Source organism: Xyrauchen texanus, chromosome 5 (assembly GCF_025860055.1).
Source record: "Xyrauchen texanus isolate HMW12.3.18 chromosome 5, RBS_HiC_50CHRs, whole genome shotgun sequence".
In the NCBI taxonomy this organism is placed as follows: Eukaryota; Metazoa; Chordata; class Actinopteri; order Cypriniformes; family Catostomidae; genus Xyrauchen; species Xyrauchen texanus.
This window is the reverse complement of record NC_068280.1, coordinates 43306244-43328010: the sequence shown is the minus strand read 5'-3', so window position 1 is coordinate 43328010 and position 21767 is coordinate 43306244. Positions and strand designations below refer to the sequence as shown.

The window sequence follows — 21767 nt, the reverse complement described above, 5'->3', positions numbered from 1 at the left end:
CAAACCTGAAGGCACTGTCAGGCACAGTGCATGACATCTCCTTAGCCTCCTTGTACTATGTCATATACACTGTGTGCGTGTACTTTTGCATTTGTGTGTTTGTATGTGCATTCTCTCCGAGGGAAGATGTTTTAGTGGAAGAGCAACCCTGTTTTTCCCTAGAGATGAAGTATCTGCCAGACAACAGCATCTTCACTGGAGCACAGCCTGCCAGACAAGGGCATAACACACACACACACTAACACTTATGAGCACACACTGAACAATCATATTTCATAGAGTATTCTTGGCAGAAAGAAAATGGCCATTTATGGTAATGTAAGCCTTTTGGCAGAGAAAATTACCATTTGTGGCAAAGTTAACCATTATGCAGAGATAGAATGATCATTCGTGGGAAAGCTGGTTATTTGGCAGAGTGAAAATTACCATTCATGAAAAGTTAACCATTAAGCAGAGAGCACATTGCCATTTGTGGTAAATTTCACCATTATGCAGAAAGAAAATGGCCATTCATGGCAAAGTTAACCACTTGTCATTGACAAAATTGCCATTTGTGGCAAAGTTAACCCATTTTGCAATGAGAAAATTGCAGTTTGTAGCAAAGAAGATTTGTGGCAAAGTTAACCACTCTACAGAGAGAAAATGGCAATTTTTGCAATTATTTATTTTAGTTTTGGTGGATGTTCTCCCCTTTTCACCCCAATTTGGCATGCCCAATTACCAATGCGCTCTAAGTCCTCATGGTGGCGTAGTAACTCGCCTTAATCCGGGTGGCGGAGGATGAAACTCAGTTGCCTCCACTCTGATACTGTCAATCCGCGCATCTTATCAAGTGGCTCGTTGAGCCCTTTACTGCGGAGACCTAGCGTGTGGAGGCTTCACGCTATTCACAGTGGCATCCATGCACAACTCACCATGCGTCCCACCAAGGAGAACCACATTATAGCGATCATGAGGAGGTTACACCATGTGACTTTACCCACCCTAGCAACCGGGCCAATTTGTTGCTTAGGAAGCTTGACTGGAGTCACTCCAGGTGTGGTAGTCAGTGTCTTTACTTACTGAGCTAAACATGCCCCCATTTTTGGCAAATTTAACCATTTTGCAATGACAAAATTACAGTTAATGGCAAATTGGTCAAAATGTCAAAGTTAGCCTTTTGGCAGAGAGAAATTTACCATTCCTAGCCAAGTTAACCATTATGCAGAGATAGAATGGTTATTCGTGGAAAATTAATTTTTTACAGAATGAAAATGGCCACTTGTGGAAAAATTTACCAGTATGCAGAAAGAAAATTTCAATTCATGGCAAAGTTAACCATTTGGCAGAGAGAATATTACAATTTGGGGCAAAGTTATCCCTTTTGTAGAGAGAAAATTCCCATTTGTCACAAATGAACCATTCTGCATAGATAGAATTATAATAATAATAATTAAAAAAAATGCAGTTTGTGGCATTGTTAACAATTATGCAGGAAGATAATGGTCATTTGTTGCAAAGTTAAACAGAATGAGCATTATTACCAAGTATGCTTATACACACAAGGAATTTGTCATGGAGACAGAAGCTTCCAGTGCAAAGAGAATGCAGCCATATATACATACATACAAACATAAACATTTAAACATACATACATATAGTAACTGTGGCAGGGCGGAGGGCGGGGCCAGGTTGTGATAATACACACCCGGTCCCTTATCAGGCTAATTAAGCCTCCGAGAGGGGTAAAGGCCGATGGCAGACGGTGGTGCGACGAGAGAGAGATAGTTTACGGACATGTCCATCATGTGTGTGTGTTGTTGTCGTCTTTTGTTTAAGTTTATTATTAAAATATTATTTATATCGTCAAGCCGGTTCTCGCCTCCTCCTTTCCATTGAACTACGTTACAGTAACATAAAAAAGATATAACAGATAAATAAAAAGTGAAATATACAATAGAGCAATAATGTTGTTTGAATATTTTATATACAGATATACAGTTATGTGCAGGTGATGTAATGTATTGAAGAAGAGATAGGATATGTTAAACAACATAAATGAAACAGATATAAGTAGGAATGGATGGAATGAATATCGCACATGGTTGTGTTGACAAAAAGGAAAGTAGTTGGGGGAGTTTTAATGGTTCATGAGGTGAATGGCCTGAAGGAAAATGCTGTTCCTGTACCTGGCTGTTCTTGTGCTCAGTGCTCTGTAGTGCTGGCCAGAGGGCAACAGTTCGAAAAGGAAGTGTGCTGGGTGAATGGGGTCAGGAGCAATTTTACCAGCCCTTTTCATTACTCTGGATGTGTACAGTTCTTTCAGAGTAGCTGAACCAAGCCAGACAGTTATAGAAGTGCAGAGGACAGACTCAATGACTGCTGAGTAGAACTGTACCAGCAGTGCCTGTGGGAGTTTGAACTTCCTCAGCTGGCAAAGGAAGTGCAACCTCTGCTGGGCCTTTTTCAAAATTGAGTCTATGTGGGTCTCCCACTTCAGGTCCTGTGAGATGGTGGTGCCCAAGAACCTGAATGACTCCACTTCAGCCACAGTGCTGTTTAGAATGGTGAGCGGGGTTAATGCTGTGGTGTTCCTCCTAAAGTTTACTATCATCTCCACTGTTTTGAGCATGTTCAGGTTGTTTTGACTGCACCAGATGGCCAGCTGTTTAACCTCCCTTCTGAATACAGACTGACCATCATCTTGGATGAGGCCGATGGTAGTAGTGTCATCTGTGAACTTCAGGAATTTAACAAAGGAGTCCATGGCAGTGCAGTCATTTGTGAACAGGGAGAAAAGTAGTGGGGAGAGTACAAATCCCAGGGGGGCACTAGTGCTGATTGTACATGTGCTGGAGGTGAATTTCCCCATTCTCACTAGCTGCTGCCTGTCTGTCAGAAAGCTGGTGTTCCACTGACAGACAGAGGTGGGAACAAATAGCTGGGTTAATTTAGTCTATAGGAGAGCGGGCTTGAGGATGTTAAAAGCGGAACTGAAGTCCACAAAAAGGATCCTTGCATAGTCTCATATTGAATGCATCATCCACACACCTGTTAACACAATATGCAAACTGCAGGGGATCCAGAAAGGGTCCAGTGATGTCTTTCAGGTGGGCTAACAACAATCTCTCAAATGACTTAATGACTACAGATGTCAGAGCAATGGGTCTGTAGTCATTAAGTCCTGTGATTTAGGGTTTCTTTGGGACAGGGATGATGGAGGAGCATTTGAAGCAGAAGGGAACATTCACACTGCTCCAGTGATCTGTTGAAGATCTGTGTGAAGATGGGGGCCAGCTTGTCAGCACAGGGATTTAGACAAGTGGGTGAAACACCATCTGGGCCCTGTGCATTCCTTGTCTTCTGTTTCCGGAAGACCCGGCACACATCCTCTTCACAGATTCTAAGTGCAGGTTGAGTAGCAGGAGTGGGGAGGAGGGGGGTTGCAGGAGGTGTAAATGTTTGTGTGATATAAAGGTCAGAGTGGATGTGGGGTGTGAGACTAGGGTTTTCAAATCTACAGTAAAACACATTCAGATTGTCAGCCAGTTGTTGATTCCTTATAGAGTTGGGCGTTGGTGTCTTGAAGTTGGTAACGTCCTTCTGGTCTCTCCACATTGATGCAGGGTCATTAGTTGAGAACTTGTTTTTCAGCTTTTCAAAATATCTTCTTTTAGCCACTCTAATCTCCTTTGTCAAGTTTGTTTTTGGCCTGATTGCACAAGATTGAATCCTCACTTCTGTAAGCATCCTCTTGGCCTGACACAGCTGTCTGAGTCCTGCTATAAAACATGATTTGTCATTGTTGAATGTTAAATAAGTACTAGTATAAATGTGCATATGCTAAAAGAACTTGATATACTGTATGATGTATAGTATATCTGTGAGCTCATCCAGGTCAGTGGCTGCAGCCTCAAAAACACTCCTATCAGTGCAGTCAAAACAGGCTTGCAGATTCAGCTCTGCTTCATTGGTCAATATTTTTTAAGTCTTTACTACAGGTTTAGCTGATTTTTGTTTCTGCCTGTAGATCGGAAGAAGATGAACCAGACAGTGATCAGAAAGTCCCAAAGCTGCTCTACAGACAGAGCGATATACATCCTTTATTGTTGTGTAGCAGTGATCCAGTGTATTTCGGTATCTGGTGGGGCATGTAATGTGCTGTGAGGGTTGTCTTGTTAAAATCTCCAAGAATAGGAGAGTCCGGGTGTTGTTGCTCTGTGTCTGTGATCTACTCAGCCAGCTGATTCATCGCTGTGCTCATACACACTTGTGGAGGAATATAAAAACTACTCTTGCGGTGAGTAGAAAGGTGTGTAGTTTATGAAGAGCAACTCTAAATTAGGACAGTGCATTTTCTTCAGCATTTCTACATCTATACACCAACATTCATTGATGTTAAAACACATTCCACCACCTCTCGATGCGAACCGCTCTGCGCAGCTGGAAGCCAGGTAGATGTAATGCGCTGTCTGGAATGCTCCACTCAGCTGCATTGAGTGAAACACAATGCAGCAGAATTTGCTAAGTCCTTATTTTTGAGGGTGAGGAAAACTAATTTGTCCGTTTTGTTAGGAAGAGAGAGGATATTTGCTAGATGGATACTTGGCAGCGCTGATCGAAAGCCGTGCTGTCGGAGCTTGACCAGCATGCCGGCTCGCTTCCCTTGTTGCATCTTTTAGCACTGCTGCTCCTCCAAATAAAATGCCCAACAGAATGCCCAAGTAATCAAAAACCAATAAAAGATTGTCTGGTGTGTTCTGTAGAATATTCAGTAGCTCGGATATAAATGACTAAACACAGGACAAACAAACAAAAACAGCAAATGAACTGGAGAGCTCCATACCGAGGCAGCCATCCATGGCGCCAACTCTCATTGTCAATTTAACTGATATTTCAGAGAGATAATTGCAATTCATGGCAAAGTTAATTCTTCTGCAGAGTAAAGATTGACATTTGTGGCAAATTTAAACATTTTGCAAAGACAAAATTGCAGTTTGTGGCAAATTTAACCATTAGGCAGTAAGAAAATCGCCATTGTGGAAAGTTAACCATTCTGGATAATTAAAATGGCAGTTTCTTGCAAATGTATCCATTATGCAGAAAGAAAATGGTGAATCATGACAAATTGACCTAATATTGCAGAGAGAAAATTGCCCTTTGTGGCAAAGTTAACCACTCTGCAGAGTCAAGATTGTTATATCTTGGCAAATATAACCATTGGGCAAAGACAAAGTTGCAGTTCATGGCAAATGTAACCACTATGCAGAAAGAAATGGCCATTCATGGCAAAGTTAGCCTTTTGGCAGAGAGAAAATTACCATCTGTGGCTAAGTTAACTATTTTTTTAAATGTAAGGTTTTGGCAAAGTATACGATTATGCAGAAATAAAATGGCCATTTGTGACAAAGTTAACAATTACAAGGTAAAAAATGACCATTAGTGGGAAATTTTACTATTTGGCAGAGAGAATTAACTACTTTGCAGAGTGAAAATTGCCATTCATGGAAAAGTTAACCATTCTGCATAGTCAAGATTACCATATGTGGTAAATTGTATGATTTCAAAGACAAAATTGCAGTTTGTGGCCATGTTAACCATTATCCAGAAAGAAAATGTCTATTCATGGCAAAGTTAACCATTTGGCAGAGAGAATATTACTATTTGTGATAAAGTTAACCATTTGGTTGAAATAAAATTGAAATTTGTTCCAGAAAGAAAATTTGTGTTACGAGAAAATTACCATTTGTGGCAAAGTAAAACATTTTCCAACAACAATTGTCAAGACAAAAGGCTTTTTCCAAGTCACACACATACACATACTGTATACACACACACGCGCACCTGTCCTTCCACGATCCATTTGGAGATGGCGGTCTTGCCGTCACTGCCGGGGTGGAACCATATGGTGGCGGATCGTGGACTAATGTTGGAGATAACCAGATTGGAGGGCGCACCAGGAAGCTCTGTTCACAAATACAACCAAACATTGATTTAAGTTGTGATTTGCTCTAATTGAAACATTTTCACATTTCTTCTGTTTTGTTCTTCTCTGTTCTTCTCCATCCTGTGTCTTCATTATCCTTCAAAGAAAACTTGTGCAAATGGGCCCATAACTCACATCAGAGTCGAATAGGTTTTGTGTACAGCAGTGCTCATTGTGTTTGGTTATATGATTAATTGGTAATTAAAAGGATTGATAATGATATTTGGGTGGTTCACAGTGGCTCGTTCAACAGTAGATAAAGCTCTCCCTCTCTCCCTCTCTCCTAACTCCACAGCATATCAGTGGGAGATAATGAGTGTAGCTTGGCTTTTGGTCATCATCATTTGTTTCATGTTCTCTCTAACACACACACACACTGCGTCCCCAAGAGCTTCATACTGACTCCATGTGATGTATTACAGTCTTACTGACTGTGTCTCGGCTTTCTGGTCTGTGTGATATATGCGCCCCACTGCGGCATCCTCTCATGTTTTCATCTTCCTTTAGATTTTGATTATGGCTGATTCCCCATGGATAATTTGCTGCATTAAAGTGACGTTAGTGTTGAAGTGTGTATGCGTTTGTGGGTGTACCTGGTGGCAGTCCTGTTGAGATTGTCGATGAGGTGGGGACACCAGTGCCGGCCTGTGTTACGGCTGCTACTTGTAGTGTGTATGTGGTGAGTGAAGTAAGACCGGTCACTTTATGAGACAATGTGGAGTTGGAGAGGGTTTGTGATACACGGCTTTCATTCCGTCTGGCCTCCTCCCACCACAAAGTGTAACCTATGAAGAAACAGATTTGACGAAAGGAAGGAGAGAGAAGACACAAAGATAAATTTTGACTCACTAATCTACATACTGTCTACATAGGTGTCAACATGGAACCTTTTTGTGGACCTTTTTGGAACCATCAGTGTCTGATTTGGAATGCTTTACATAGGCAGCAACTCTCTAAACATTCACTCACGTGCATCACAATATTAGTGCTCCATGCAGCTAGGCTGACAGTGTAATTCTGGGGTTCTTGGGATTGACAATTGAGTTCTAACTGGTATTGAATATTATCACCTGTGATAATGCCATTCTTGTCTTCTGGTTCTTGCCAGCTGACCCTCAGAGATGTGTCCAGAATCTCAGTGAAGCTCAGTTGAGACACCGGGCCTGGTTCTGCAGCAAACAGACACATAAACACCATTAAAGGTGCATTACGTAATAGAGCGCAATAGTACCTGTCCACTTTTTCAGCCTTCCTGATTACGTATCAAGTATTTTCCCCATTCATTTGTTCCATAGGGATTTCATAAAATCCTACATAAAATAGTTCTAAGCGATGAACCAAACCAACCAGATCTGAGGTGAATTGCATCATTTAAAAATTTTATTTGAAGCAAAAAACATTTACAAATCAGAATAAACGACAATGGTTTCATGAGAGAATTAACGCTTTTGCTGCATTTCTCTGATTGGTGGATTTTTCTCTGCTTGAAAAAATAACTTAACCTTTTAAACCAGCTAAACAATGCTTAGTTATGAAGTCTTTGAGTAGTAAAGATCGCTACGTACCCTAGTGCAACAATGCAAACATGTGCTTTATGGATGTGAGCATTAGATTGAAGCATACGTTTGTCTGAGTCTGTAAGCATACAGAGTTCATTTTTATTAGAAAAAGAAGGTCACCCATAGAGATAGAAGTCATAAGAAGATTAATTTTTAAACAACACAGCCAAACGATTTTATTATCTGAGGGGATATAAAAACACAAATACACAGCATGTTTGTCAATGCTCTTAAGCAAGCATATGTGTGTGTATGTGTGTGTGTGTGTGTGTGTGTGTGTGTGTGTGTGTATGACTGTGCATGATATGTTTGAGTGGAGCAAAGCTTATTATTTATTTGGCAGTACTTTATAGACGGTTTAAAACCCGCTCATGGTAAAGGATTACCCCACACCCTCAGTCCGCCAGACCATAATAATCCCACCAAGAGCTTCTTGCATGGAACTGTTTTATCGCAATTGCAAATAGGCGAAAACAAATTATGTTTGTTGGTAAATATCCTGATGAGTTAGCAGTCATTTTGTGGTTAATCAATCATGCATACTCACCCGGAAGACAATAAATGACAGACGAAAATGACAGTTGCCTGAAAAGCTCTGCAGTTTAAAGCTTCAATCTCATTATATCTAACACTAGCGTGGTAAACTCTACTGCTCTGATTGTCAAGAGGACCTTATCAGAATGAGCCATCATGCTAGACTGACAGGTTAATCAATCACACATGCTTTTGAGAATGTATGAACCTGTTGAACTGACTGTCCTGAACTGTCCCCTCCTGCTTAATTTTCCATTGATGACCATTAAATATTAGCTGTGTATTGTGAGAGCCAATTTTTGCCAGCCAACATTTAAATCTAAATATCTCATTCAATTATAGTAAATATTTGACCAGTCCCTGATTTTATTATTATTATTTTTTTATTTGTTTAGTTTTTTTAAATCTTGAAATTACAATTTTTCCTGTCTGCAACCTTTCACATCACAGCTCAGGAAAGTCACAAGTGAAGGGCTTGGAACTCTGCCGATTATTGCCATGACATAATTTTCCTGAGGCCCCAGAGAAATTAGTTATATGGCAAAGTGATGGTTCCAAAATAAATAAATAAATAAACTGGCTGCAGAAAAAGGCGTCCATGAGCAAAGATGGCAGATTTCATATCGCATCCTTCCTTGGTGTGCTGCGTCAGCCGAAAACCTGCCACTGAGATGAATGGGAATGTTAACTATCACTGCATTTCGTTTTCATTAATTTTGTTTGCTAAATTGAATGTATTCGCACATACATAAAATACATGATTTTCGTTTTATTAAAAAAATGTCATTCACTTTGTTTGCTAAATTGATTCTATCCACACTTGCTTATTTTAGCTACAAGCTTTTTTTACTTGAATTTGTTTTCACTGATTCAAAACAATCTGAGAAATTGAATCAAAATATCCTACGATTAAACAACGCAAAATTTCAAAATAATGCTTCCATGTGCAAGTTAAGTCTTTACACAATAAATAAAAGGCTTAAAATTGAGTGAGTATGTGTCTAACCTGTTTGCGTGATTGAGCTATTCACGGGAAACGTGCTCCCATGGCTTAAAAGTACAGAGAAGACCACATGCTGTTATAATTTTAAGAAAATGACATTGTCTGTTAACAGCTGCATGCATGGGGGGCCTGGGTAGCTCAGCGAGTATTGATGCTGACTACCACCCCTGGAGTCGCAAGTTCGAATCCAGGGTGTGCTGAGTGACTCCAGCCAGGTCTCCTAAGCAACCAAATTGGCCCGGTTGCTAGGGAGGGTAGAGTCACATGGGGTAACCTCCTCATGGTCACGATTAGTGGTTCTTGCTCTCAACGGGGTGTGTGGTAAGTTGTGCGTGGATCGCGGAGAATAGCATGAGGCTCCACAAGCGTCTCTACGGTGTCATGCACAGCGAGCCATGTGATAAGATGTGCGGATTGACTGTCTCAGAAGTGGAGGCAACTGAAACTTGTCCTCCACCACCTGTATTGAGGTGTGTAACCACGGCACCACAAGGACCTACTAAGTAGTGGGAATTGGGCATTCCAAAATGGGGAGAAAAGGGGATAAAAAAACTAAAACGCATGCACACCCGCACACATTTCCATGTGTACGCACACACAGTAGACCAATCAATACTGAGCACATGTGCACTGACTAACAGGAGCGATCCTGCTTAAATAATTGCAGGTTAGTCAAGGCCGATTCTCTGTGCCGGTGGCATGACGTGAAAACACTGCTTGGGTGGCCAATATATACTCCACCAAAGGACTAATCAATAGCAATGCAAAAAGCACAATTCCATGGCAAATTGCAGTATGCATATTGAAAGGGCTAAATTTCTTCTCTGTATCGATTCTGCTGGCTGAAATTTCAAACAAACAGGCTTGTTTTTACAGAGAGATATCTTTCTCAATGCCTGCTGGACAGTTTTCAAGTATACTGTTAGTCGATTGTCTCCAATTAACTACAGACACGTCTATCTGTAAGTGTGTGTGGTTATCTGCAAGTAAGCATTGAGTGTGACATATGATTGTACGTAAAAAAATATATTCCACAGGGCAATTTTATTTTTCAGAAGTTGCTCTTTAATAACTTTCATTGCATCTTTTTTCCATACAGTCCTAGTAAATGGTGCCTTTTCTAATTTTGTGTTCCACAGAAGAAGGATAGTCATATGAATTTGGAATAACAAGAGGGTGAGTAAATGATGACAGAATGATCTTAAATGAAGTTTTTTTCATTTAGGTATCATTAAAGTGTGTGTGTGTGTGTGTGTGTGTGTGTGTGTGTGTGTGTGTGTGTGTGTGTGTGTGTGTGTGTGTGTGTGTGTGTGTGTGTGTGTGTGTGTGTGTGAGAGTGTACTCACTGTCAGCATGCGTCTGGATGAGCTGTGGTGTGCTAGCTGGTCCATCACCAGGCGTGGTGAAACACAACACTGCTGTCTCATACCACGTGAACTTTTTTAAATTGCTAATGTAGCCATAGTGACGTGACCCATGAAACTCGGGGGCAATGGTTACCATGGTAATGGATTCCGGACAGTGTTCAGGCCACACCAACAGCTGTTAGACACCAAATTAAAAGAATAGGACATACAGTAAACATTATTAACTTAAAGACCTTATTATATAAAAAATATATTTTTTTTCTAATCTTTAATTTAATGCTTTGAGATCATCTATATGCTAGCGTACTCCTAAAAGTTGACAAATAAACTTTTAGTAGATATATGCATTACAATTGAACTGTTATTCTCTTTGGGGAAAGCAGACCAAAAATAACAATGACAAGTTTTTGTCCAATCAAATGCTTTCAGGAAGGATAATGTCCCTCAAACTGATTCCACATACCTCTGACTAGCAATATCAAGTTACAAATCATGGTTCTTGGCTGTGATTTGCAGTTTTTATTTTTATTGGTAGCCATTTAGTGATAAATCTATCATTTTGAAAACTTTAATAAATTTTACCTCCAACTGAACATGTTAAACAGAACCAGTGGAACGTCTCTCTCTCTCTCTCTCCTTGCATATTCACAATTAAACGTACACTCACAAACACTCTGTCACTCTCTATACTGTTACCTTGTATCCCTGATTGATGCCGTTGATAAACTGTTGGGGTGGAGGCGTCCAGGTGAATTTGATGGTGGTGGAATTAAGTGAAACAGCATCCACGTCTTGAGGGGGCGCTGTAGGAACTGCACAGAGGGAGAGAATTAGATAATTAAATACTCTGTGAATTTACACAAATTGACAAAGTTTGCTGTTGCGTTTAAAGCCAAATGATAATATCTATTGTAGTTCCAGCCTCATAGAACAAGAACAAGCTGCAAAGTGGATCAGACTTTATGACGACAGTCAAAATCTCTGCAATACTTTGTCCATTTTGACTACCTGTATTCTGAATTTAAACACCTATCCAAAGCCTCATTTTCAAGTATCCACATACATTCACATTGGTACAGATAAAGACACACACATGAATGAAATACAGTATGGTTAGTACCCACAGTCGTGTACCATCAGTGCAATGCAGCAGGCCAAGTGTGCAGTGGAAAGAAAGATATCATATTTCCATAAAGACTCAATGCTGCTTACAGTTAATGTGATTAAGATGGTCCCTTTAAGGTCAGGCCTGGCAAGTTAAACATTGATCAATTGGACTGGGCACTCTGATTCGTCCTGCATCCCTATTCATTTTGAACCCAATCACACATTGGCACAAGGTTACCTTAGTGTGTCTGGAAATCTGAACTGATGCAGTGACAAAAAATACACTGCTCTTGGCCACACACACGTACATACACACAGAGCACAAAAGCTTGATGTTTTTTTTTTTTTTTTTTGCTTTGAGGTCATCTATATGCTAATGTACTCTGACCAAATTAACTTTTAGCAGATATACGCATTTCAAATTTACAGACTTTCACTTCTAGGAAAATGGAGCAAAAATATTAATGGTTTATATTGCACTAAATTTTTTTGTCAAATAAAATGCTCTCTAGAATGAGAATGACCCTACTCCTAAAATCACTTGAAACGACTAGTTAACAAATCATGGTTTATGGTTGTAACATAAACTAAAGGCTATTGGGTCTTTAAAAAGGGACAACATTTGCTATTTCAATCCCAAACTAGAGATAAACAGAAAATAATAGATTTAATTTTTTTTCCACATAATCGGTTATCTGTTCTTTAAAAACAGGTCTAGCAATAAATTGCACCATTTAAAGGATTTTTCTGCTCTGATTATTTAATATCCAGTCTAGTCATAAATTACACCATTTAATGGACTTCTAGGTTTCTATTGTTAATTGTCTTAACATTTAGGCCAAGTAATTATAGTGTCTTAAAAGAACAATAATTAAAAATTGGTTCTGCATATCAGTTACGCAGTTATTAAGTCATCCGACTGGCGAGAGCAAACTCCAGATCATTTGTCCTCAACGTCCCTTGACTTGTTTGCTGGTTTAGATGACCAGCCTACCTTCACTTCCCACATCTCATCAACCACCGGTCTTGCAGGTTTGCACTTTACAACATCAGGAAAATCAGACCTTTCCTGTCAGAATATGCTGCACAGCTCCTGGTCCAAGCTCTGGCCATCTTAAGACTGGACTACTGCAATGGTCTGTTGGCCAGCCTCCCAATTAGCATGATTAAGTACACTGTAGATAATCTAGAATGTAGCAGCACATCTGGTCTCCAATCTCAAAGCCTCTTGATTTCACTCCACTGGTTACCTGTAACTGCCAGCATCAAATTCAAGGCTTTGACTTTGGCCTTCATGACAGCCTGTGGAAAAGCACTCTCTTTCTTCAATTTACTCAACCAAGTCTGTGTCCCCACTCACTCTCTGTGGTCAATGAACGAGCGGTGCCTGGTGGTCCCGTCACATAGAGACACAAAGTCTATTTACGATCATTCACTTTCTCTGTTCCTCTGTGCTGGAATGAGCTTCCAACCTCCACACAATCTGCTGAAACTATCTCAACATTCAAGAACTAGCTGAAAACACACCTGTTTCGAGAGCACTTAACCAGTTCACACTAAATGCACTTAATATTTAACAATATTTTGAAAGAAAATCTTATCTGTCTTTTTTTTCTGCACTAGCATCTTTATTACTCCAGCTACATTGAGAACTTGGCAGTGCAATGCTGCAGATATTGTTGACTTTCTACGATAAATTGCTTGCTATGCTCCTCATTGGTAAGTCGCTTTGGATAAAAGTGTCTGCAAACTTATTAAATGCAAATGTATTTATCGTTCACATAAACACAAACATTATTGTTATTGGTAGCCCAGACATTCTGTTCAAATAGGAAATACATCAACATACGCAAAAAAAAGTATGATTGTTGAGCCATACATAGCGGGACTCTATTAATCTCTGCAGGAGAACCATTACAATGGCATGAAATATGTATAATCATAGCTCAAGCATCTCAGATCACCCCCACACATTTCCTCTTGGTGCACACACACACACACACACACACACACACACAAATTCACGCCCATGAAGCAAATTAGATTAATTAATGGGCTACGGTCACTGTTTGGCCAGAGTCCTTAAATGTACTCTTCTTAGAAATAATTTTTTAGATTCCAATCTGTGCAGTAAATACGGGTAATGGATTTTATGGTTCCCATGGTTACTATAGATTCTTTATGATATTGGTAACTCAGCGAGAATTAAGGGTCTTTTGGAGCCGTTTAAAAACAAACAGCCCCTAAAAATAAAGGGTTTTGATCCCTGAAAACCTTCAGACATAAAGAACACTCTTTTGAACAATGTTCTGGCTAATAATGCTATGTTTATGTGTTTGTTTATTTGTGGTTGTGTGTATGTACTCTATGTGTGTGTGTGTGTGTGTGTGTAGGTGTGAGTGATTGTCTAACCCCCTTGCAGTGTGTACTCAGAGACAGACTGGCTGTACACCCCCAAGCCCGCTCCAGTGTAGGCAGCCACTTGGATCTCATACTGCGTCCAGATGATGAGCTCTCCAATCAGACAGTAATTAATCTCTGCACTGGTGATGTTCTTCAGCTGAAACTCACCAGGAAGACCAGCCAATCTATACCTGAGTGGGAGGGGGAGATAGAGAGAAAAATAGATTTTTTAGGGGGGAGTTGATTGTCGACCTTAAACACAAACATTCTCAAAGACACTTGCATATTCAACTAGATTGTGTTAGCTTGTGCATAATGTCTCAGTTTCAGATTGCCCAAAGCCTATTCACTGAACGTCAGATGCGAATTTGTGTTGAGGAGGAGGGCGTGGCTGTGACGATGCACGCCTGATGTTGAATTGTCCTAATCAGCCGGAAGGGGGATAAAGACAAGCCGGCGGAACCAGTTCGAGAGAGAGAGACGCACATGGCCGCTGTGTGTGTGTGTCTGTGTGTTTATGTTATGTTTGAGTTCAGTTTGTTATTAAAGTTATGTTGACTCTTCTGCCAGTTCCCACCTCCTCCTTGCCCCGTTACATTGGAGCAGAAACCCGGGAAGGAGGAGGGATGCGCTGTCATGGATTCATCGGCGCTACTATCTGCTGGGAAAGAGGGGAAAGGATTGGCTGTGGACCAGGCGACGGCGTATCCGGGGACCGGTGAGCGAGTTTTTCACTTTCTCTCCTCTGTCTTTCTCCCCCTTGCACTTCCCCTCTCCCCTCTCCTTCCCCTCATCTCTCCCAGGGCTCCAGAGAGGCAGGGAAGACGTGCTGGCAAAAGGACAGTCGGAAGGGCAACCCCTCCCCAAAAGAAAGAGAGGGGAGTATGTCAAGCCGGAGGTTTCTTCAGCCAGAATCGGGCGGTGGAGGAGTTTGTCAGTTGTTATTCAGTTTGTTATTACAGTTAAATTGACTGTTCTGCTGGTTCCTGGCTCCTCCTTGCCCATCCTTGAACCCCATTACAATAGTGCATACAAAATCGCAATCGTTGACTGAAATAGCCAGTTCGAATCTGATTGGCCGGCTTTACGCATCTTCTAGGAGTTGAGTGCTATTGCCATGTGGTTGCTAAGTTATTTTTAGCACCTTTCCAAGTGGTTGCTACGGTGTTATGGGTGGTTGCTAGGTGGTTGCTTATGGGGCAAAGTCTAAAGACGACCCCATGATACTCTGGTCCCTAGATAGTTAACTCTTAGGGTAAGAAGTTAGACTTTATGGTTAGCTATAGGTAAGGAATAACTGACGACGAACCATAGAATTACTGAAAAATAATGAGGTGGTAATGCAGACGTTACACATTGGGAGTGCATTATTTTTCAATAATTCAACAGGCCGAAGTAAATTACTCTGCTTATCTCAAGGTTACTAACCCTAAAGACAGTGTTCAGGGTTTTATATCAAGATATTGTTTGGTTTTCGTCCTTAAAAAGCTCTTGTAAATGGAACTATTTATTCCGCCACAGATTCAGCCACCGTTTCTAGTTCAAAAACATCACTTTAGAACTAGCATAGGAGGATGCACTACTAAATCGTGTGTGCATTTTTTGTGTGTGTGTGTGTGTGTGTGTGTGTGTGAGAGCGAGAGAAAGAGAGAAATTGAGAACGATCACATGTGGAATTACCTGTGTTTGATGTGGCTATAGTCAGCAATAACATCACTTCAAATTGCCAAGATGTACGTATAAGTAAACTTCTGAGCAGCAGCTAGTGTCACCATTCTTGTATATAGTTTTTCCATTACTAAACATATGTTTCAACCACATGATAACTTTGTTCCTGAGTCTGTGTATGTGTGTGTGTGTGTGTGTCCATGTGTTAGAGTTAGAGCGAAAGAGAGGGGGAGGGGAAGCGCGAGGGTGCTTTCCAATATGAGAGGCTGATTTGGGCGAAATACATTGAAACACTTGCACATATTAAAAGTTAGCTTGGATAATATAGAAACTTTATTAATATACATTAATCAAGTCGTGGGGGTCTGTTTGTTGGTCAGATGTGAGTCTCTATATAGGTATGTGTGTGCGTGTGTATATGTGTCAGCGTGTGAGTGTAGGTGAGACGTGAGGGAGAGAGAGAGAGAGAGCGCAAGGTCGCTTTTTAAACTAAATTTTGGATATTATAGACATTGTTTGTCATTCTTATCTGAGTTCTTCATCAGTGTTATTTTGCTGTGGTAGCCTGTAGAACTTTTTGAAATAACTAAAATAATTTGGCAAAGTGATTTGGAACTGTTATGCGACCAAGACCTGGAACTACTTCATAGCCTTGCCTTTTCTGGAAAATAATTTCACACCTCAGACTGTCAACCAATCAGAATCAAGCATTCAACAAACCCATGGTTTAAGTTTGAGTTATACATTGTTTGCTGGTTTGTTTATTTTTCTCTATGGGAGTAAAAGCCATCCACTTTTGTACGAGCCAATACATACAGACACACAAACACACAAATTCTGAATCATTTACAATTACAATCATGCAAAACATGTGCATTAACACACATTTACCTGAGCACATAGCCCCGGAGTACTCCATTGAGCTGAGGTTCTGGGGGCGGCTGCCATTGGACCATAATGCTCTGGTTGGTTCGGCCACTAGCCACAATGTTTTTTGGAGGTGCACTGGGTGGTTCCTCTCGCAGCATCAGTCTGACAGATAAAATCAGGAGGACCTCATTACAAAAGAAAACTATTTCAACCCTTGAGTCTTATCTTTTATTGAGTTTCTCTTGGAGGCATCAATAGTTACTAAAAGTTTCCTTCTGAGCTTAGCCAGTATACCTGGTGAGAGAGAAACTGATATGTCTGGTATGTCTGAAAAGCCTTTAATTTTACAAGAATAACAATGGAACTGACCCTGCAGTGGTAAATGGGTTTGATGAAATAACCCCTGAAATTCACTCAGTTCTTTAAAAGAGTTGAAAACTGGAAAATTTCATAGGAAAAAAGATTAAACTAAGGAAAATCAGTCATTTTTCACCTTGAGCATTTTAAAGCCAGAAAAGGTTGTTTCTAGCACAGTGACCCAAAGAAGTATGGATACTTCAATTGTATGAATTTCACTGCATTAGATAACAAAATACCAAGTGGAATGCAAATAAATAACGCTAGACCTTTTCTGAAAACTAACTTTACTTTTCATAGCCATTTTTACATTTACTTTTAACTGGTTCCAAGGTGATATTAGCGGAAGCATAAAGCCATTATCCCTCAAGATCACTTCACACAGGTCAAGTGTGAAGAGTGAACAGAGAGTAACCACTGGTGTAGTTCTTCACATAAAGTATGATTCACTAATGTCTGACAACCAGAAAGTGGCCATATACAATTGTTTTATAGTTTAACGCTTCCATCTCGGATGGGACCGCCGGCATTCACAGTCTTTACCAAAACAAAATAGATATAGTTTGAAAGCTTAGAAGCTCTAGTTTCCAATGCATGCATGCATTGGGTTAACCAAACCTAAACAAGTGCTTTGAAATTTGCAGACAAATAAGAAGTGTTCTGTTTTGATCATTTATTAAAAATAAAACAAAATGCACTGTACATACTGTTGCAATCAGTAAAAACAATCAGTAAATACATCAATCTGAACAAACATGTGTCACATGTTGTTGGAAAGCTCTCAAAAAGTTGAATACAACCAGACTATTTGTTTTACTCACAGACAACAATATAGCAAGAGATAGCTAAGTATATCTCTTCGACAATTATGTTGCTGTTGCTTATATGCCACGTTTCTGCTTATAACTTCACAAAATATAAACAGAACATAAAATTTCACAAAACATTATTTAGAGAAGGTGATTATCTTTCACATGAAATCAGATACAGAACTCATTAGATAATCCACAAAAAGCACAATGTTACGTATGGCCACCAAGAGATGGTGCTATGTAAATGAAACAGACGCAATGATGCAGATTACTGAGACAACAGGCACTCCTTCTGTGAAATCTCATGACTAAAATCATGTCTCCATGCTATGGATACCTTTAGTCATTGTTGTGTTTGAATGTGTAATTAGTTTTTATGATTAATTATTATTTTGTATTTGTTTGGAGAGGATTTGGACACATTGAGACGTTTTTGGACACAATGATAAATTATATTTGTAATGCTATAACTTTTGATTGTTTGTCGTATCAACACAAACATTTTCTCATATTCAGTTGACATGATTGGGTAAAAAACTAAAGCAGTTTTTCAGAACCACCTTATTTACACCCAGAGATAAAGTCAAATCAGTTAAATAAAACCTAAACAAACAAAACGAATCGGTTACCTAACGTAACCTCGGTTCTCTCTAGATGAGGGAACGAGTATTGCGTAAGCTAGCTTACGCTACGGGAAAGATTCATCTTTTCTGAGATATTGAAGCCAAAAAATTATCCTTAATTTTGTATCCATTGTCAACGCAGTGCAGCAGCTGCATACCTTGAGTGGGCTAGCTAGCGTGCTCATTGGTTGCTCTGCGGCAACTGCTGCAGCCTATAGACGAACTTGAGTGAACTCGCGTCCAATGACAGGCGCCCGCGCCGTCACTGTATCAAAGCCCGCCAGAATGGGCGTGGCTAGAGTGCATATAAGCATAAGTTCGTAGGCTGGAACCCTGGTTTTCATTGAATGAAGCGAAAATCGCTCGTGGCGCGAGCACGGCCGGCTACGCAATACTCGTTCCCTCATCTAGAGAGAACCGAGGTTACGTTAGGTAACCGATTCGTTCTCTTACGAGAGGTTCTCTCGTATTGCGTAAGCTAGCTTACGCTACGGGAACCCATTGTCAATGCCGTGCGTGCCAAGCATCCACTGCATGAGCCCCGGGGGTGGGGGGGACCCGGGGGAGCCCTTGTGATTGGGGGAATAATATTTGGCCGGCAAGAGAGCGGGCCAGTGTGTGTGTAATACATAAGCACATAGTGGGAAGGGAAAGACAGAGCGGCGGTGCCGGTCTGTGTGGAATGTGTCCCGTCAGTGCAGCTCACCAGGGGAGCTGTAGCGTATTAAACCGCTAGCAGTTTTGCCTGCAGGGCGGGCATTTCCAGATTGTAAAATCTGACAAAGGTGGAGGGGGAAGCCCAGCCCGCTGCCACACATATGTCGTGAAAGGAAATCCCGCTGGACCATGCCCACGAGGAGGCCATGCCTCTAGTGGAGTGAGCCCTAATGCCTAACGGGCATGGTAGGTCTTTTGACGCGTACGCGGCAGCAATAGCGTCCACTATCCATCTAGACAGTGTCTGTTTCGAGGCGGCGAAACCTTTGGTGCGCCCTCCGAACGAAACGAAAAGCTGCTCAGAGCGTCTGAAAGAGGCGGAGCGCGCAGTATACAATCTCAGTGCAAGGAGATTGGCGTCGCGTTCGCTATCGGATGCTGGCAGCGCCGATAGGGAAATGATTTGTGCTCTGAAAGGAGTACCGATCACCTTGGGGACATAGCCGTGTCTAGGCTTTAAAATGACCTTGGAGTCACTTGGTCCAAACTCAAGACACGCAGCGCTGACAGACAGCGTGTGAAGGTCTCCCACACGTTTAACTGATGACAGGGCAGTTAGAAAAACGGTTTTGAGTGAAAGGTATTTCAAATCCACGGATTGAAGTGGTTCGAAAGGGGGGGCTTTCATAGCTTCGAGAACTACGGAAAGATCCCAGATAGGAACCGATGGGGGGCGCGGGGGGTTCATCCTTCTAGCTCCCCTGAGGAAGCGGATGACCAGCTCGTTTTTTCCCAGTGACTGGCCGTGCAGGGGTTCAGCGAACGCCGCGACGCCCACCACGTACACTTTGAGTGTGGATGGGGATCTGCCCTTATCCAGCAGCTCTTGTAAAAACACGAGCAGCGATGACACCCCACATGTCCGTGGGTCCAGGGCAGTGAGAGTTCTCTTCTGACGCAAAGAGGTCTATCTCTGCTCTGCCGAATATGCTCCATAACTTCTGGACTGTTTGAGCGTGCAGGGACCATTCCCCTGGGGAAATATTGTCTCTGGACAGTCTGTCTGGGCCGTCGTTCAGGTGGCCTGGCAAGTGGGTCGGCCCTCAGCGGCGCAGGTGGCACTGGGACCAACTCAGTATGCGTTTTGTCAGATGGAAGAGGTTCCTGGATCTGACACCGCCCTGACGGTTTAGATAGGATACCACAGATCTGTTGTCCGAACGGACCAGGACGTGGTGACCCTGAATGACCGGGAGAAAGCGCACGCGGCGTACTCGACCGCTATCATTTCCAGACAATTTATGTGAAGGAGCTTTTCCTGAACTGACCATAGGCCAAAATCCGGAGAGCCCTCGCGAGACCGCGCCCCAACCCGTGTTGGACGCGTCTGTCGAGATGACTTTTCGGCGAGATACAGCTCCCATCGTCACTCCCCGCTGATACCATTCGGCCACTGCCCAGGGCTGCAGAGCTGAGATACAGGTCTGAGTCACTCTGATCGGCTGGCGGCCCGTGGCCCAAGCCCGGCGAGACGCGCGGGTGTTTAGCCAATGCTGAAGCGGGCGCATGCACAGTAAACCCAGCTGAGGAGTGAGGCTGTTCATCTGAAAGGACGCGGCTAGTCGCTGAACACGGCGCGCGCTGTGTAGATAAGCGAGCCGTCATCGCCATGGAGTCTAGTTCTATTCCAAGGAAGGAAATTGCCTGACTGGGCTGTAGTGAGCTCTTGGTCCAATTGACTGCAAGACCCAAACTGTTCAGATGACTGAGGAGAACTGTCCTGTGAGACAGAAGCTCCGTATGTGACTGTGCCAAAATCAGCCAATCGTCCAAATAGTTCAGAATTCGCAAGCCCTGACTCCGCAGGGAGTGCGGCGCCGCATCCATGCACTTCGTGAAAGTACGGGTGCTAAAGACAGGCCGAACGGAAGGACGGTGTATTGATAAACCTGGCCATCGAGGCGAATCTCAAGAATGGCCTGTGAAGGGGATTTATCTGAATCTGAAAGTAGGCATCTTTCAGATCGAGAGAAATAAACCAGTCCCCTGGTGCACATCGCTAAGGAGTTTCCTGATTGTAAGCATTTTGAGCGGTCTTTTTGCGAGCACCTTGTTCAAAACCCTGAGATCTAATATTGGTCTGAGGCCACCGTCTTTCTTGGGGACAAGAAAATTACGGCTGTAAAACCCCGACTTCGCTCAGAGAAGGTGGCACTCTCTCTATGGCCCTTTTGCACAGAAGGTTTGCTATTTCTGAACGAAGCATGCAGGCTGCTTCCGTGTTCACAGTAGTTTCGAGCAGCTCTGAAGCGGGGAGGCGGCGATCAAACTGTAGCAAATAGCCCTGTTTTATTGTGCTTAACACCCATTTGGATATCCCTGGGATAGCTTTCCACGCTTTGAAGCGTAACGCTAGAGGGTGAATGGCCAAGTCGCCCTGATTGCCGCACACAGCGAGCTGAACAGAATGTGTGAGCGTGCTTACTGTGCTTATGCATGACTGCTCGCAGACAGCAGGGACAGGCTGATCTGTGAGTGACTTCCCGATTGAGGTGAATGGGGAAAGAGTCACATCTGTGAAGTGATGCGTGAGTATAGTCACGGGCATGGGACTTACATACAGAGAGGTGTTTGCTGGCCGTGTGACAGAGCGGGCAGAGAAGGGGCGCGCACGGATTCGTGGGCGCGTTTATTGACTCTAACACTTGAGCTGTCGCGCTCCTTAGATCTGAAACAGCCTCTGGGTGCCTGCCTTTCTCATCCCACTCTCGAAGAAGGTCCGCTTGGAGGATCTGTAAAATGGCCATGGAATGCAGAGCAGATGCGGCTTGGCCGGCGGCAT

The 21767-nt window shown here is 42.2% G+C and overlaps 1 protein-coding gene across 1 annotated transcript in view; it reads right to left on the bottom strand.

Annotated features, from left to right (window-relative positions):
• Positions 1-21767, bottom strand: part of LOC127643612 (protein sidekick-1-like) — a 337771-nt gene that overhangs the window by 62315 nt on the left and 253689 nt on the right. Inside the window, exons 17-23 of the mRNA XM_052126405.1 lie at positions 16498-16638; positions 13948-14129; positions 11125-11240; positions 10408-10603; positions 7036-7134; positions 6559-6750; positions 5818-5945 (exon numbers count right to left, since the gene is read on the bottom strand). Of these exons, the coding sequence (XP_051982365.1) occupies positions 5818-5945; positions 6559-6750; positions 7036-7134; positions 10408-10603; positions 11125-11240; positions 13948-14129; positions 16498-16638 (1054 nt within the window). The remainder of the gene's footprint in view (positions 1-5817; positions 5946-6558; positions 6751-7035; positions 7135-10407; positions 10604-11124; positions 11241-13947; positions 14130-16497; positions 16639-21767) is intronic.